The 19,315-nt window shown below is 35.6% G+C and overlaps 3 protein-coding genes across 6 annotated transcripts in view; 1 reads left to right on the plus strand and 2 right to left on the minus strand.

The window, feature by feature from the left end:
- The window catches only part of LOC102803606 (uncharacterized), a 49,449-nt gene extending 45,287 nt beyond the window's left edge, over positions 1-4,162 (minus strand). For both annotated transcript variants that reach the window (XM_078008454.1, XM_006815318.2), the window contains exons 1-2: positions 4,001-4,162; positions 417-636 (exon numbers count right to left, since the gene is read on the minus strand). In XM_078008454.1, coding sequence (XP_077864580.1) covers positions 417-636; positions 4,001-4,123 — 343 coding nt within the window. In that variant the 5' untranslated portion in view covers positions 4,124-4,162. The remainder of the gene's footprint in view (positions 1-416; positions 637-4,000) is intronic.
- A 441-nt stretch (positions 4,163-4,603) lies between these two features.
- Positions 4,604-19,315, plus strand: part of LOC102804979 (serine/threonine-protein phosphatase 4 regulatory subunit 1-like) — a 132,458-nt gene continuing 117,746 nt past the window's right edge. For all 3 annotated transcript variants that reach the window (XM_085499946.1, XM_085499947.1, XM_085499948.1), the window contains exons 1-2: positions 4,604-4,671; positions 4,756-4,800. In XM_085499946.1, the coding sequence (XP_085356072.1) occupies positions 4,665-4,671; positions 4,756-4,800 (52 nt within the window). In that variant the 5' untranslated portion in view covers positions 4,604-4,664. The remainder of the gene's footprint in view (positions 4,672-4,755; positions 4,801-19,315) is intronic.
- Positions 12,787-14,033, minus strand: LOC144361749 (uncharacterized). Its single transcript, XM_078013550.2, has 2 exons — positions 13,487-14,033; positions 12,787-13,144 (listed from the first exon to the last, which is right to left on the minus strand). Exons 1-2 carry the CDS (start codon positions 13,535-13,537, stop codon positions 12,842-12,844), a joined length of 354 nt encoding a protein of 117 aa, XP_077869676.1. The 5' UTR covers positions 13,538-14,033; the 3' UTR covers positions 12,787-12,841.

A 19,315-nucleotide genomic window follows, 5' to 3' on the forward strand; every position in this document is an offset into this window, starting at 1 on the left:
TGTGTTATGTAGGAACTCTGCATGTGCTTAACGTTTCTTTGGAGTACTACATTTTATTTTTATCTCTTATGTATTGTATGTATTTATGTTCCTTACCATACAAAAACCCTCTGAAGGTTTTTTAGTAGTGTAATAAAGTTATTATTATTATCTTAGTTCCTACAACATACCTATGCATTATGTAGGAACTCTGCATGTGCTTAACGTTTCTTTGGAGTACTACATTGTATTATCTTAGTCCCTACAACATACCTATGCATTATGTAGGAACTCTGCATGTGCTTAACGTTTCTTTGGAGTACTACATTGTATTATCTTAGTCCCTACAACATACCTATGCATTATGTAGGAACTCTGCATGTGCTTAACGTTTCTTTGGAGTACTACATTGTATTATCTTAGTCCCTACAACATACCTGTTAAGTTTCCTTTTACCAATACTCTATCTCCTAGTCGTACCCACACTTGATGCACCGTCTGCAAAGGTAATTTCTGATTTCTGATAGACAATGTTTGTTCAGTCCTATTTAATGAAGGCACCACAATCAACCTGGCTAAGTTTTCTGGAACACTCTTTCTGTAGAAATTCTTACACAGTGAACAGTGGCAGCAAAAATTATCAAAGATTGGAGGACCCTGTAGAAAAAAATTATACATACAAATATGAATACAAGAAAAAGCTGCAAATGCCAGAGACATTCCGACAATGTCATATACAAATGTAGTCATCATTGTTTACACTTATTTTATTTTCATGCCCAAAATTGGGATAAATATTTTCACATTTTCTGTAATTTTCACTGAATTCAGTCTTAATTTTAGACCTAACAGACATTGTTTCTAGTTTCTAATAAAAAAAATTGAAAATTGTCATCAACATTTTACGTTGAAATAAATGACGATAAATGGAACTATTTTGTGGATGATGAGTAAAGTTGACTTCTGTGCTCAATGTGTCTCCGAATTTAATGCAAGATTAGTCAAATATCACTGTGATGCTGTATCAATCTATATCTAGAATGGTTAAGTAATTTGGGATTAGATGAAAATAACACTATATCATATGACTGTGTGAAATACCACAAGCTGATATTATATGATCACCATAGTTACATATTATGGTATCATCTTATGCATGTTTGAACAGTATGCAAAGACAAATCATGCAACAGTGTCATTTCAATCGATGCAATATGAGAATTTCAGACAGATAACAATCACTCCCATGATGCTTAACAATAACTCCTGATAATACCGATTGAATATATTCAAACAAGCGTCCTCTAATAAAAAAACAAACATGGCTGCCACCTGAGTTTGACCGGACTCCACACAAAGAAGTTCACTGATTCGGTTCTAAACATTTTAGATTTCGGCATTCCCATGGTATATCCTTGGAAGTAAAAGATGTATAATAATAAGGTTATTATGATACCCTAAAGTATGCACTCATCCAGTACACTACATTCAGTCGATACTCCAGCTGTACTGTCTTCGTGCATACTTTAAGGTATCCTCATAATGACCTCATTTTATCAATAAGTGAAGTTTGAATGAAATTAATTAATGCACTCAACATGGGATGCCTTGAAAATAATTTTCACCTTACTTTTGAACCAAACATTACATATTTTGACCCCAAAACACCTTCAGTAAACTTTGTTTGTGAAATTGTGTCTATCAGTATACATACATGTATCACCTATATCTATAGTTTGAATGAAATTGGTCAATGCATTGCCAAGAACATTTATATCATTTCCCTCCAGCAGCAGCCACTACTCATTGTGATGGATCATTTACCAAAACTACCATGGAGGTAAAAAGTCCCTTCCTAGCTCCATGCCAGGACTAACAAAATTATATTCCTTCTGTAAGAACACCATTGTTCTAAGAATGCCTGGCAACCATGGTCTTCAAAACAACAATCTTCCTGACGTTGGGCTGACATCCTAACTATTATGCCAAAACATCACAAATATTTTGTGAGTTAGTTGTTGACTTTTCCTTATAGCGTCAACCAACAAAATGGAGCATACAGATTGAGCGACACCTTTATTCTTGACAACTGACTTCCATCGTTGTTGATTCAGTAAGAGTGATCCCTCCAGTCAAATACATGAGCCAAGTGGGATGGGTACATAATTGTTTACAATTGTAACACTCAATACAAACATATAATCTCTTATCAAATGTTATATTGAAGATATATATTAATAATGAGTATACATGTACATTGTATATCTAGAAGAGGAACAAAAAGTATGCAGGTTGTTTTACTTTTGAACTGTTAAGGGGACCTTATTGACGCAAAGATACCAATAACTGTGGTTTGGGAAGAACCATTTGTGAAAGTACAGTTGACAATTCAAAGATACATAAGAAATATCTTGACCATCCCATGACCAATCACACAACATCTTCCATATTTATCCTTTTTTTTGTAAATTGGGAATTATACTGTATTTGTTTAACTAAAGCATATATAAAATTTATTCTACTGTACACTAACCTACACTAAACCCAAAAGTAACAAGTAGACTGAAAAGAATAGTGAATTACATCCCGTCTTCAGCTAGTATGGCTGCTGTGTTAGTGGAAGAGAATACATTAATGATCATTGTAAAAACACTTTTACGCCAGGACACCACTCGATATTACCTGAACTTGAACAAACATTTACAATAGTTGTGAATATCACATAATGATATGTTGCAACCTCATTTCATGTAAAATATTCTGTAAATTTCAAATGACGATTGAAAACAACTTGACAATCATATCTTAGTGGACGAATACCACTATGGTAGTCTGAGAGGCATTTGTCCCATCACATCAATTCTCGTAAAAAAAAAATTCACAGCTTTGTGAAATAGATAGTATTCCTGTAGTTTCACTTTCAAATTTCCACCTGGTAAAAAGGCAGAAAAGAAGCCAGGGAAAACGATTATTTGCCCTATATTTTGCATGTATGTTATTTCCAAAAAATTTTAAATTAAATTATATTCATTCATTGCATGATAGATGTGTTGCCCCATGAAGTTATAATGGATCAATTTACGGCGATGAAGATCAATGTACAGGTGTACATTCAACAAAAACATTTAACCAATGGCATGAAAGAACAAAGTGAAGGATACACATACACAAGGACATACAGCAAGAGTTCAATGTATTCAAACACTATCATTACTTTCACAAGCTCAATAATAGTTTGTATTTATCAATGTTTATAGAAATAAAAGTTCTGTGTTCAACTTGAAATTTATGTGTGCGCTTTAATGCATATCACACAAACAGCTATTCGTAAAAAAATGAGATTTGAGATTAGAAGATTTTAATTTTAGCTAATTAATTTATTGTGTATTGGCATTAGGATTAATTATGGTAAAGGATTAGGTATGTATAGCTTATATAACCCTAGACTTTATGAAAATACATAAATACATTCTTTAATATTAAAGGGCGGCAGTCGTCGTTCTGCGTCCTGTTCGATACGGGACTCATAGCGACGTATATAATGCGTGTAAAATACATTGTTTATTTTATACATGAAATTCGAACACGCGCTGCGCGACGACCACCGCGCTTTACTTTAGGTATTGGCCAAATCTTAAATCTTTTAAGGTACTATTATCCCACTTGCATACAATACCCGCATCTTATAAATCCTTTTTAAAAAACCTGAATTTGTATTTGCTTGTTGACGACTGTGGCTCTTCAATTAATTAATTAATTAAATTATTAACAAAGGAAATATAACAGAACACTTTAAAATATAGAACGTATTTTAAAATACTACTAGCGCAAAGTGGTGAAATTAGTATTACCGTTTACCGATATAATGCAGTCATTGTTATTCACAGCGTCAATGACAGCTTGTGAACGAGTTGATATAAATGTATATAAACAGATCGGACACTGCTCCTCCGACTCGGCTCAAATAAAAAAATCACAGCTCACCAAACTATGCATAGTTTTACAATCAAACTACACTTACTCGAATATGTTTCTTTTTTCTTGCTAAACTGACACTTCGGTCAGTTCTGGCAGATTTGCTGTAATCGAACGAGCTATTTTGGTTTGATCGAGCAAGTATAGTGTTGCTACGCTTATCGGCCATGATTGTCCTCCGGCACAACCTCTTGAACTCTTTTTAAAACGCGAGAGCATCCAACTCTCGCAATATACGATAATATGCAGGTATAGAGAACATATATGAGAATATTTCAAAGGAACGATTCTATAAGAAATAACATATATTGACCTGTTTATTGTTCGCCAGGTTTAGTCGAACACATATTGTGACAAATGAGTCAATGTGTATTTAATCATAAGTTGTTGTTTTAAAAAAAAATGTCTTTTCTGTGTTCGGGTGTCATTCGTATTTTATCGGAAGATTGGAATGTACCATTATGCGTAAATGGACAAGGGTGGTGTTAATGAGCCAGGTCGAGAAATGATGAAATCGCGTTGCTGGGTGTTTGCGAAAGGAATGGCTCACCTGGAAATATAATAATGAATAAATAATCCCAGGAATGTGTGATATATTCATAGTCCTTTGAGTGTGCTTTATCGGGAAAGGTTTTCCAAATAGCATCGCACCTGTGAACAATTTTAACCAATCACGTTCGTTATTTCATCCCTCGTGCAAAAAAGGCAACATGGCGGGTGAGTCACAGGCCTAACCCTATGAAATTTGCCTGATTTTGTATTATTCGGCGCACAAACTCATTCTTTTCTTTCCATTTCCAGACATTCTGCTGGTGGGGAGTGAGGGAGGTTTTGAGTCAGATGATTGTAAGTATACCTGTTCTCTCTGTGTATATAATTTTTCCACAAAAAAAGTTTATCTTGCGAATCGAATCGAACGAGTGTATTGCATGTGAATGAATGTCAGGAAAATTCGATATCCGTAGTCAGATTTTAGTTCCGTTCACACGATTCAGCATAATTGTCAGTCATACGTCTTTATTGATAGCGCTTGATGTAAAATCACTAAGTCTGTAGTTCGGCATGTTTTTTGGCTATTTTATTCGATTTCGGTGTTGTCACTGGCCATTTTTAGGTGGCAAATGTGGGTCAAAAACTGATTTTGAGAACGATCGCTAGCCGTTTCTTGATTTCGTCATGCCGTAACCACCATATAAGTACCATGAGTACGTGTAATGGGCAACCAGTATACCGTAGTTACCGGTTATCTCGTTGAAAATCGACAAATAAAGCGACCTGTGCCATACTGTTTCCGGCCGTCGTTAAAAAGTCGGCACTTGGATTGAACACTTGTTGTCATGCCATACGCAAGCATTATATTATCAACGAATCTAATCCAAACATTTCGTGTAGCGTGACCAGAAATGCAGAATGCGAGTTAGGTCAAAGTCTACATACACGCTTGTATTGTCAGAATTATAATAATCTTCCAATTTCTTGTACTGTTTTATATTCTCTGAAGGTCGCTAGGGTTTGAACTTCGAGTTTGCATCGGTGTCCTTTGATATTCCCAGTGTTATTTCTGTGCAGTTTTATAAATTTTGTCCTTGAAAATATGTACCTTCGCAACACAGAAATTCATACTCTGTACAGCCATATTGCTATTATATGAACAAAGCAATCTTTGCATGGCTTTGTCTTCACACTAATATTTTTTTAACTGCATGTGCAATGTTTTGGCATTTTATTGCATTGTTCAGCATTGATTTATCAAATACTATATTGAATACTGTCATTTCTGGCAGAGTTGTTCTCACTGAGAAAATCCACTGTTCAAAAACCACCATAATGTATACAACTTGTGTAGTGAGAACTCCTGTATGTCAAGATGTCATTGGAATTGCATTACACTTGTATCTGGAATCCCAATAGAATGAAATAGTACTTTATTGACACCATAAAAAAAAATTAAATTTCTTTTTTGGTTATAGAAGTTTAAATATTGAAAACATCAACATTAGACTAAACTAGTATTGAATGCCACTTCTTGTGCTATTTCAGCATGAAATCTGTACATTTGTAGTATCAGCCTGGGAAAGAAATACTTAGGGTATACAAACCTTTTTAGTCCCCGTTCGGACGCAGTCCGAAAACGGGGACTTGTGTTTTGACCTCCGTGTGTCCGTGCGTGTGTCTGTGCGTGCGTCCGGACCTGTATCTTCGTAATGCCTGGACCAATCACAATCAAACTTAACACATACATCATACATGATATTATACATATGCACGTTAATTTGTTTCACGATCTGATTCAAGATGGCCGAATGGCGGCCATTTTTGTGCTAAAAAATCATAAAAATCAAGCATTTCTTGACTGTTTACAGATGGATTTTGTTCAAACTTGATATATACATTAGACATTATGGGACCTTGATGCAAATAATTTTGTTTTTCAGATAACATTCAAAATGGCCGACTGGTGGCCATTTTGTTTCAATGAATGGGCTTCTAGACCCATATTTCCAACTTGTTTTGACTGATTATGTTCAAATTTTAAATATTCATTATACATCATGTCATAGATAGACAGATATATTGGTTTGACGATCCTATTCAAAATGGCCGAATGGTTGTCATTTTTGTGCTAAAAAATCATCAAATAATAAGCATTTCTGGCATTTATGGACGAATTTCGTTCAAACTTGGTACATACATTAAACATTACGGGTTCCTGATGCACGTCATTTTATTTTTCAGATCAGACTCAAAATGGCTGTCTGGTGGTCATTTTGTTTTAATGGGTTTCCAGACCCATATGTCTGACTTGTTTTGACTGATTATTTTCAAATTTTTAATATTCATTATACATATATTCATAATGGCTGATTTTGTTTTAATTAATGCTGTTCCAGAGCAATATCTCTCAATACTCATTTGACGATCAGATACAAATATCAATTATTTAAATGTTAATAAATCATATTCCTGACATGTTTATATTCCAGCTATATTACTATAAACAAAACTTTATATCTTAAATTTGCTAACTAACGGGGACTGTGCCATGCATGGCTTGTTTTTTATGTGATTGTCAAATAATTTTACATTGGTTGATACACCAGGTTTATGAAGGCACAAGTTTGTTTTATAAAAAAATATTCATAAATGTTTATAAATTTTAAATAGTAAATAAAAACAACTTGACCAATCACAAGCCTCAGTGGATGTATACTGCCTTAATACTAGTATACTCCTCTGCAGTCAGTTAACCTTTAGCCTCGTCTGTGATACTAGCTTACTTTCACAATTTACTGGTTCATGAGCTAAATGATAATGATACTTTTTATATTTGCTTTTTTTTTTATTTATTGCAATGAATGATCACTGTGATTTGAAGTGCCGTAAACAATTTGATGGAATCTATCTTTTAAGTTGGTGGCAGTATATCGACCAATGATTGAAGAAACCCTGCAAAGACTTGTGGCTTTACCAAATAGTTTCTATAGCCAATGAAAGCATTTTCTAATTTCAATGAAGCGCAAAGATCTTTCAGAATAAATGGTTTATAAATATGCATAAATGCATGATAATATGCATAAAAAAGTTCATACCTTCAGTATAGCAAAATCTCTTAATTTATGGAATTTACGTAGGTAATATAAGAATATAATTAAATTAGTTTTATCTACAGTGTTTAATAAAGCATCATTAATAGTATTTTATGAATGATAGAATGCTAATTGTACTGTTGTCTATGGAGGAACAAATGAATGAGCCTCGTGTAGCATGTTTTTTTTCTAGACTAGACTAGGCTTAATGAATTTGCATATTATTATATTGCCTCTAGCATAACAGCCATGATAAAAAAAATATTTTAAAGATCTTTTGTATGTGCTTTGACAGCTTGTGTTGCAATTCAATTAGTCATGCTGATCTTGTTACAAAAAGCTAGGTCAGATCATGAAATATCATAGATGATTGTTGAGTTGCTGCTGAGATGACTTGAGAATGTGAGTGACATCATATATCTTCACAATCTGTATATGCATTCTCCAGGAGGTGCATGTAGATGCTTATACAGGCATGTTTCATTGATTGATTTAAAAAGAGCTTAAACCGTATTTGTCTTGCGTAATTCACTGCAATAAAACATCCTCTTTATACAGCAAAGTTCTTCTTTGCAATTTGACTTAGGAGAATGTCATAAGGAGTTTTATCTCTGACAAGTACCGATATTGTTCACACTTGTGATTGCATTAAATGTCACTGATATCATACTGTAAATGTTAAATCATAGTTGAGTGATAAAGACTGATTATTAGGAAGTTAGGAATAAAAACAATACTGCCACAATCCGCTCAGATTTAGATGTCATCTTATCCCAGTTAGTTACAATAATAAAAATGTTTTGCAATCCAGGCTGGTCTTGAATAAGGGTTATTGAAAGATTGTTGATACTCTAGACTTCATGAACAGAATGTCAGTTGATAACCTTGTCCTATTTTGTCCTTCAGCTGAAAAAGAAATTGCATTTAATATTTTACTTGGTGCTCCAAATTAAAAAAAAATAAACTTAGAAGCCAAATTAGGTTATTATTTTGAAGAGATTAGTCAAGTGTATAGTAATATTGTTTTGTTGGTGCTTTCATCAGCAACTGAACTCTGAAATATTAACTTTCCATCAGCTGTATGCCATTCTTGTCCCAAACAATCTACTGTAAAATTATTAATTATTAACTGGGTTTAAATTTTCCTAATTTCGCTGACTGGAAAATGCGCTAAATTAAAACCCAGTGAATATGTAAAATTGAGCATGGAACACATTATCTAGATGATAAAACTGAATTTCAACCCCACTGAATATGTCTGAAAAGGTAAATCAGCGAAATTTAAACGCAGTGAAAATTAGCCATTTTACAGTACTTTTCTAAATTTTGTTTGCGAGAGAATACTTTTTTTGCCACCTACTTGTCTACATAATTCCCTTACTTAGTTAGTATTTTTAGACACTGTATTTGGACATAAATCTAGTTTTAATAATGAAACTGTTAGCGTACATGTCTTTCTATTTGTAATGCGTTTCTTATAGAGCAAATACAGTAACTCTGTTCATGTTTCTTCACTGTAACTTACATGTAAGGTACAGCTGGCTATCAGCAGCCTAATCTTTCCATAAATACCTGAAAATTAAAACTAATTTAAGGTAGAAGCCTACTCATATTTGTTGAGAAATTGTGTCATAAATCACATGACAAGGTTTATTATGTAAAATCATGAAACTATTGTCCCATTGCACCATAAAATAGCATTCTATTGTGTGTTACAGTGATGTATTTTGAGAAACTTGTACTACAATTCCATAGAGCGCAATGTTAAACAAAAATTGCATTTTTCAACACTTTTTAAAACCCAGATTTTTGAAAAAATTCAGGAAAACAAAAAGTAGGCCATCATTAACAATATATAATTGTTTCAGCCTATGTCACCAGCCTACAATTTGAGATATGGCATAATATCTCTGCCATAGGAACCTATGGTAAAAGCACTATAATACTGCCAAAATGGCCGCTATCCACGAAAATACAATCATGATTTTCTCGAAAATTAACCTGGTGACCCCCATTTTTTTCAAAGTCAATATTCTTATATTGCCTGGAATTACAATATATTAAAAAAAATTAAGAAATTCTGGGTTTTTGAAATCATGAGTCGGCATCTACCTTAACTTCAATTTTAAAGCAAGTATCATAGCCATCAGTTTAAACCACTGTGGTGACCTACCGTACATGTTCTCAAATAGGCGTCACTCTAATTTAAGCGTCAGACAGACGTGAATGTTATCAAATTGTTCCAAGGTTGGCGTCACCAAAACTTGAAATGAACACCATCAAAACGTTCAGTCCTGGCTCCGACTTACTGTAGGACGGGAAATTATTGCGCAATGAAATTTATGTGTGATAGCAAATTGCGTCTAATTTGCGCATTTTTATTATTCGCGTTCTCCTTGCAGACAAATACAACCTTTTATTTATACATGTTTGTCAATAAACTTAAAACAGATTCTTAACAAATAAGAACAAAGAGCATTTATTATTCAATGTTCTGTTACTAATTCACACATTAAAAACGAATGTTACACTTCTACTAGCCAACACGCATCAGAGGACTATTGTTATTGTTATTGAAATTCATGCTCATCGCAGCAGCCATTTTGCCAAGTAAAAAAATACGGAAAACAATGCATCGGTATTCAGACACTCTTATCACTCCGTACGTGACATCAACACGTCGGGAGCTGGGTTTTCCTGAAGATCAAAAAGCCCTTGTAATATTTGATGTATCAGAGCACATCGATGTGAAGATTTTTTGAACAAAAAACTACATGACAACAACATCGCTACTGTGTTTGTTCCGGCCTGTTGTCGATCGACTGCAACCCCTTGATCTCGTCGTCAACAAACCTTTCAAAGGACTCGTGGTACACTGACCGTATTTGGAAGGAACTGCAGACGGGAGCTGATATAACCGATGTCGAAGTAAATTTTCGTCATTCGGAATTAAAACCGTGCAGTTAAAGCCTGTTGAAAATTGCCGGGAGTTGCGTACACAGACAGGGCCCTGCTGGCATTCAGATTGACTGAAGCCACTTAGCGAACATGTGGAATAAGTTGACAGTCATATAAATATTGCTGTTTGAAAATGTTTCATTTTTAAAACCAGAATTCAGATGAATACATAACATTTTCATTCACTAGTCCTGCGTTACTGGTATAACATTCAGAAATATAACGTCATGTCTGAACTTGTTTTTATAAACTTCCGGTTCTGTCACGCTGAGTATTTTTCAAGTTTTTAACTACTATTTATGTCAAAAAATATTTATTGACTGTAAATACATTTTTAACAATGAAATAAAAACATTAAATGTATACTACCATCCCAGTACTTTGTTTTTCACTCCTTGAATGACATGAATGAGAGTATAAAAATATTTACGTATTTATGCAATCACGCAATAAACACGTTTTTTCTTGTAGCGTAAACTGATCGTGAACTGTTACATCGGGGTGGAATTGATTTTGAAAGAATTTTAGCTTTCAATCTAAAGACTGCGTCTATCTTCAGAAAGTATTTACTCACAAACAAAGAGGTGCTAATTTTACAAAATTGACTTGTATTGTTTAAACCGCTACCACATCGAACAACTATGTCTATTGTTTACAAATTATTATCCATGACTGGCAGGATGTGTGTCGGTCGGTACGCAAGTATAATAACAATATGACAATAGTCCTGGTCGGAATCGTTTCCGTGGTGGTCGCTAATTATGAGTGCCGGTCGGGCCGACCAGCGCGACGAGATACCCAATGAAAAAAGCACTGTGGCGGTCTTGCTAATCACCGTGGCGGTGTCAGACCGGTGTGGCAGCAAATCAAAGCACTGTGGTGGAAGCGCCACGCTGTTTACATCCTGGGGAGAACACTGTATTTACCAATTCTATTTACGGTGAGACTTTCTTGTATATGTGGCTGTTTTGAAAGCAAGCTAAACCAGCTTTGAGCTAGCGTAAAACTAATGCGAAATATTATCTTGCGTTCAATTCCTAATACAGTTCAATTAGAATTGTGATATCATTGAATGTTGCTGTTACTGATTTGGGTTGTGTATATGATAAAATCAAACTTCTGGTTAGTTACAGTAGATTATGCTTTTTTCTCAACCATGTGAAAAACTTAACTATCCATGGTGTATAAATGAAATGGTGTTACTGGATACTATCCAGTTGATGTGTTTTTATACATACAAGTGATTAATTACTGTCTAGGGCTGATGTGAACCACAAAATGGAATTTTATCAACAGGTGCATTGTAATAATTGTATGCCAAGGTTCTAACATGCTGAAACCAATATGATATAATATATACAATTTGTAAAGCTGTATAATTCTTTTAACCCTTTTTTAATGTCTAGTTAGTTTTCTCAATGTAAAGTTTAGTTCATTATTAACCTATTGCTACATACTTATTTATGAGAAGGCTTAGCTGCATTGCAAAATATGCAGCAATAGTCAATTGTGTGTCTGGTAAATGTCAAAGAATATAATGAAATTTAGTGATTTATGTTGTTTTATCAATCAAATTAATTTCATAAACTCCAAAACTATGGGCAGACGAAAAGATGTGTGCATGCACACCCACCCAGACAGAATCCCAGAAAATAAGTCCCTGCTTCAGACTCGGTCCTAAGAGAACCAAAAATTGACATGTTGCTCAATAGGCTTATTTGAGGAGTGTTTTGGTGTTTTTCAATTCAAAAATATTGCTCGTTTACAATCTTGTGATAGTTGGCAGTTGAGAATATTGAAAAGTATCTCCCGATAACCTGCTTTATTACATCACAGATCAAGACTGGTTCAGAAGAAAAAATTGTTAGTTCTGTTACCAATTACCACTTTCTATTTATGACCAATGCAAAAGTTTGCATCATCCCAACGTTATGAAGAAATGTCATACTTTCTAAAGCAACGTTGTCTTGATTATCAACCTTTTTTTGGCAATGTTCAGATATAATTCAGGAGGTAGTTGCATTTTATAACTACCAACTTTGTATCAAGACGTTACAAGTAGTTATACTACTTTTTGTCTCATCCCCATTGTTCTATGTTTCTTACTTTCGTTAGCGGACAGTTTCAACCTAATTAATTTTGCATTCTTGTTAATGGTACTGTTTTATCAATAGATTAACAAGCCGGACTGTTAATAATGAATGGGTTAATTTAAATATTCATGAGCACAACAGGAGTGAAAAGCTGATTAACATAACAGGTGGCCACTGAATGAAAACAAAGAACAAGGTGGAATTTTCATTTAATTATTTAAATACGCAATGACGATTATACGATACATTTTAAAAACGTATTTCAAGTTTCATATTTCCTTTTACAAAATTCACGGACACTTGGGAAGAATCTGTTATGACAGTGGTATTAGATTTGTCCTCGTCTGTTGGGGTGGTGGTTATGTCATGCGTTTTCGCTTCCGCTTCTTTCGCAGTTTTCGGTTTGGGTGGCTGCAATGCGTCTGACACCGCTTTCGTCTGCTCGTCGCTCGTCCGCTTGTAGCTTCTAATTGCTAGACTGGAGTGACCCGTTCTTTCTGCTATTAGCTGCTCGTTGAAATTTTGCCAAAACAGCGTGGTTGCCTGTGTAACCTGTTTAATTAAAATAAAATACAATGTATCAATATGAAAGTACAATAGCTTGTAACAGTCCACCTCATAGCAATGTAAAATATCAATATATTGTTATAGTACGTTCAATCGTTCAGCTTTTTTGAAACGCGCCAAAGCCGTTTGCATTAAATCTTTATCGCGTGAAATGAGTCCGACATATCGTGCCAGTGAATATAATATTTAAATGGTATTCCACCAAACAGTTTGCATGAAAAAATGGAGTTAACGAGTAGTGATTATTTTCGACATAAAGTTATGACTATTTCTCGTCAGCGGGGAAATCGAACATTGCATTACTAAAGTGCAAATTCTAATACGTACCTTTCCTGAATGCCCAGTATGATAACTTTTTATCCCAGCGATATCAGTCATCTGCTTTGCTCTTTCCACTCATTCCATGTTTTAACGCCCCATTTTGTAGCGCTGCGAGTTGTCTGGTTGTCTGCGTGACTGCTGATATTCGGTGACTTGTTTGCTGTCAACTGGAGGCAAAAAATGGAATTCTTTCTGAATATCGCTCAGTTTAAAGTCCTCGGCGTCGTCCACATCAATTTGGGACAACCAGTTTTCCAAATCCCAGTCAATTTCCGGAGCAGCAAATTCTTGAGCGGACATGATTCTGGCGGATCTCCGGAGTTCACCCAACAACGTGCTACACTGTTCTCACAAATAAGCACCAAATTCACGTGATCGAATGTTTTATATGCAATTCTACGTGGTCCAATCAGTGTTGGTTATGGTAATACAATAAAGTCCACTGTTGGTGGATTCTATTGTTAAACAAAACAAACTCTGCTGAGTAAATGCCGATTGGCTAGAGCTTTTCAACACATCTGTTATAGCCAATGAGCACGGCTGATAATTGCGGTTGACTACACCTGGTTTAGAATTGCGATTTACACAATAGCGCTGTAAATATCCGCCATGACCACAGGATTTAAAATAAGCCGTGCAAAACTCGTCAAATTTGTCAGTATAACTTCATTATACTACCCCTACGAGTAGATTAACGGGAAATAGCGGCTCCTTTTTAGTCCCCGTTCGGACGCAGTCCGAAAACGGGGACTTATGTTTTGCCCTGTTTGCGTCCGTGCGTCCGTGCGTCCGTGATCACCTGTATCTCGAACATGCATGGACCCATTGAGTTCAAACTTCACTCATACATCACACATTATATGGGACATATGCACATGCATTTTTTTCATGATCCGATTAACGATAGCCGAATAGCGGCCATTTTAAGGCCGAAAATGCATCAAAATCGCACATTTTCACCATTCCGGACCCGGATCTCAGTTATGCATGGACGGATTTTGTTCAAATTTGGTACATACATTAAACATAATAGGACCTTGATGCACGTCATTTTCTTTTTTGGATCGGGTTCGAAATGGCCGACTGGCGGCCATTTTGTTTTAAAGAATTCAGTTCTGGATCCGTATCTGAGACATGCTTGGATTGATCGAGTTCAAACTTCACACACACAAGGTACATCATGTCACAAATATGTATGTGCATTTGTTTCATGATCTCATTAACGATAGCCAAATGGCGGCCGCTTTAAGGCCGAAAATGCATTGAAATCGCACATTTTCACCATTCCGGACCCGGATCTCAGTTATGCATGGACGGATTTCATTCAAATTTGGTACATACATTAAACATAATAGGACCTTGATGCACGTCATTTTTTTTTTCGGATCAAGTTCGAAATAGCCGACTGGCGGCCATTTTGTTTTAAAGAATTCAGTTCTGGATCCGTATCCGAGACATGCTTGGATTGATCGAGTTCAAACTTCACACACACAAGGTACATCATGTCACAAATATGTATGTGCATTTGTATCATGATCTCATTAACGATAGCCAAATGGCGGCCGCTTTAAGGCCGAAAATGCATTGAAATCGCACATTTTCACCATTCCGGACCCGTATCTCAGTTATGCATGGATGGATTTTGTTCAAATTTGGTACATACATTAAACATAATAGGACCTTGATGCACGTCTTTTTTTTTTTCGGATCAAGTTCGAAATGGCCGACTGGCGGCCATTTTGTTAAAGAATTCAGTTCTGGATCCGTATCCAAGACATGTCTGGATTGATCAAGTTCAAACTTCACACACACATGGTACATCATGTCACAAATAGATATGTGCCTTTGTTTCATGATCTGCTTAACAATAGCGAAATGATAGCCATTTTAAGGCCGAAAATGCATCAAAATCACGTATTTTCACAATTCCAGAACCGGATCTCAGTCATGCATGGATGGATTTTGTTCAGATTTAGCACAATGTGTTGTACATATGCAGGTGCATTTCGGTCATGATCTGCTTTGAATGTATATGTCACTCAAATATGAACGGAACGGGGACGTGTCATTGACAATGACTTGTTGAGCCTCGGTCTGGTAAAAGTCCGAGGCGCTGCTACTCGTAGGGGTAGTATAACTATCAGTTAAAATAAGGCTTGTTCATGTCACCTGTCACAGAATTATTTATAAAGCACCATTCACTTATATAAATTTTCTTTCGTCAGCTTTGGAATAAATTGTTTAAAGGTATAAAAATAAAATCGTAAACTAGAAAATGGTTGATTAGATGGTCAGTTATTTAGGGGAGGGTAAAACCAATTAAGTGGTCTAATTAATTAGGTTTTACAGCAGTTTTGTCATGTGACGACCAGCTGACGTCAATAATGGTGAATCTCTTACCAGCTGATCTCGCTCACCTGTACTGGCAGACATTTTCATCTATAGCAGTGTAAGAGCATTTGATGTTATGGTTCCCCTAAGTTATTGTAAATTATGAGAAGCTGAAAGGATCACTAACCTTATGACATGCTAAAACTCAATAAAATTAGAACATTATGCTTATTCATACCATGACCGGTACACATATGAAATAATCAATAAGTATAATTTTCATGTTCAAATTTCAAGCATGACATAATAATTTTAATAATGTGTTTGATGACACAGTGTATAAGGGAAAAACTGTAGGTATTGGAGAGTTAATTATTTCTTAACTGAATTTATATATTTTTTGAAAAAAAAAATATGTGGTGGTATAGACATTTGTGCTCTTTGTTGTGAGATCCATCAAGTGCTGAGATACTGAGTGTTCATGTTTATTAAAACACGAAAGCATGACAACACACAACAAATTAAAACCACAATCATCATCATAATTTCTCTATGAATTAAGCCAAAAAAATTAGTTTTATGGCTAAATGCCAAGCTTGCAAATATAAATTAACTGAAAGTTGTCATTGAAAGACTTTTCTTAGAAAATTGTCTGGTGTTTATGTCTGGGGTTCAGCCAATATATGTCAGTGCTGACTGTTTTTTCCAGATAGTATCAACACTGTCTGGTTGGAGTAGTAGCGACCTTTCATGCACCCACTGAAGGAGTATATACACAAACCTCCAGAGATTGTAACTTGCTATCAAGTCACCTCACCATTTACACTGATGATTAATTGTGACTGTTGAAGGCTGAAGCTGATAAATTTTGTAATACCTCACTGATTTATTTAAGAAATTTTTTGGCTACATTGTCAGCTGGAGAGTGGTATTGTAGTCATGGTAACCACACCTACAGGTTATAACAATTTACATTTATCCTATAAAATAATTAGTTCAGGTTTTTGATAACTATTTGCAATGATTTGTTGTAATAACAACTTTGGCATTATTTTTTAAACTAATTGAACTACATAATGAAAGTGAGAATATATTGCTACGTTCACACGACAGCATTTTATCAGAGCCCTACAGCTCAAGCCAGCAAAAATGGCCATGTCAACGTTTCGGCTCGAGCCAAGTTAGGCTCCACTAAACCTTCTGGGTTGAACTCCAATAGGGTTGAGTCCTGACATGGCTCTGATCGTGTAAACGCATCAGGGCCCAACTATCAGAGTCAAAATCACACCCTCAATCGTCTTCTTCAACATTTCAATTATGGCGGAGACAACATATTTCGTAATTTCACACAATTTCCGACTTGAAGAAGAGCTACGCGCCCAAATATACATTTGGCAGAGCAAAGAATTACTGCCAGATTGATTGATAGCTCGACAGAAAACGGGAAAATGGTGTACGACATTATGCAAGAAAAACTTGAAAGAACGACTGAACATAAACTTTTTAAAGACACCAAAGAAAAAATCGTAGAAGCTATCTAGTAGGTTTAGATTCTTCCGCAGTCCCTTTATGATATACTGAGTATAGAGGACAGAGGGACTGTGATTCTTCATAATACATTAAAGTAGATATCACTAACAGTTGAATAATTACAAAATGGTAATTTTGCATGACAATAAATAATAGGTTGTAACTCATTTTAGCTGCTGTGTTTCCTGTTTACATGTACCTAAGGGAAGAGTAGGAAATCAAACTCGCGGTCATTACCGCGGTGGTGGTGAGTGCTCGCCGGTCGACCGCATTTTATGCAAATTTATGCATAGATTCCATGACCCCGGTTTACCGCGGTCGTGTGCGGTAGGCTCGCATGGCAATTTACACCCTATTGTTAAGACTATGAATGGACACAATAGACTGGGAAACTAAAGGTTACTTGCCGCCAAGTTCAAATAATAAAAATCGAGTGGTACCAGAAGATTGGAAAAATCGTCTCTATTAGTTCGCAGAAGAACACTATTTTATTTTCATGAGTCTTGGTATAACATCGCAAAGCAACCCAGAATAATGTAGACCCCACATAATGTAAAATAATATCACATTATTTTGAATTTACATCATGTATAGTCTCGGGATTTATTTTAAAAGATTAATGTTTCGCGTATACCAAGATTATCGGGCGAAGTATAAATTCCGAGTGTAAAACACTCGATGAGAGGCCGCAGTTTACGTTACCTCGAGACCATGCACTAAGTAGGAAAAGCAAGCCGAAGTTGAAGAGGGAGTGTCACACACTTGGTGCTACAAAATAATATATACTACAACAACTGGGTGATCAGCGAAAAAAATAGCGCACTTCTTGGCGAAACTGACTAATCTAATAAACCTTGGCCCAAGTTTAACCCCAAGTCACGCGCTGAACAAGTGGGTTGTTACCTTGGTGATCATTCGCGCTCCGCGCGTTGACCTTTTTATTATACACATCCCATTACACAAATTTTTACTGGCTCTGTGTTGCCTACGTAAAAATTGTTACCGTTCTGGTTGTGAATATTTCATCATTGCCGACGTGATAATGCGTTGCCTTCGTAATAATTACGCAAACTTATTTCCCATTGTTTACGTACTGGCTGTGAATATTTCAACTTTGCCGACTTGATAATGCGTTTCCTTTGCAATAATTACGCAAACTTATTTTTTATACCCCTGTCGACACCTCGAGTCAGGCTGCTATCACCTTTTCTATTTCAGTAATTGACGGTCTGTAGGTGTTAAGTTGTCACCTCCAACTGATTATAATACCAGACTTAGTTTTTCTACTTTAAAACTGACGGCAAAACACAATACAATCGTCCGGAGCCATCGAACTACGTGACTTAGTCAAAACCGTGACTTACTGCCTCAGAGACAGGGCCACTGAATAACTGTTGTTGATAATGATATTGTAAACAAACGCGCACACACAAAACATTAAAGCCAGAAAAGTCAAGTCAAGAAACAACATTTCAAATAATAATAATTATGGTTTGACATCTATATCATTTTGAAATAAACTAAATTTCATGTAAATAAAATCCATGCGTTACAATTTACTATAATTTCAAACTCGGGGCAGCGTACTTTGAAGCAGAGTATTCGATCGCTTACATTTCGAGTGAAAAAAAACCAAAACAACGTCTGGTGCTTTTGAACTACGTGCGGTTGGCACAGTAACGGGCAATGACCTCAGCGGTTCACACGCAATGAAATTCTAATCGAGCCAACTAGCGTTATCGTACGATATCATAAACTCAATAATTATTCATTCAAAATGCCTTTCACATTCACGAGTACCATGGAACACGAACATGTAACAGAAAAATAACGTCTTTTGTTTAAAAAAGATTCTGTCAACCAAGAATACATGCGCAAGGAAAGATTTATGAAACGAAACAGAAAATAATCATGTCATTGTCAGTGCAACGCAGACAGCCTGACCTGTTTTGATTAGTTCGCCCGTTTCTCGTT

Source organism: Saccoglossus kowalevskii, chromosome 6, assembly GCF_978046115.1.
Source record: "Saccoglossus kowalevskii chromosome 6, keSacKowa6.1, whole genome shotgun sequence".
In the NCBI taxonomy this organism is placed as follows: Eukaryota; Metazoa; Hemichordata; class Enteropneusta; family Harrimaniidae; genus Saccoglossus; species Saccoglossus kowalevskii.

Excerpts from the sequence above, each read along its gene's own strand:
- LOC144361749 (XM_078013550.2), bottom strand. The coding sequence starts at position 13,537 with ATGACTGATATCGCTGGGATAAAAAGTTATCATACTGGGCATTCAGGA. Across the intron at positions 13,145-13,486 it reads ATACTGGGCATTCAGGAAAG|GTTACACAGGCAACCACGCT; the intron begins GTACGTATTAGA and ends TTAATTAAACAG.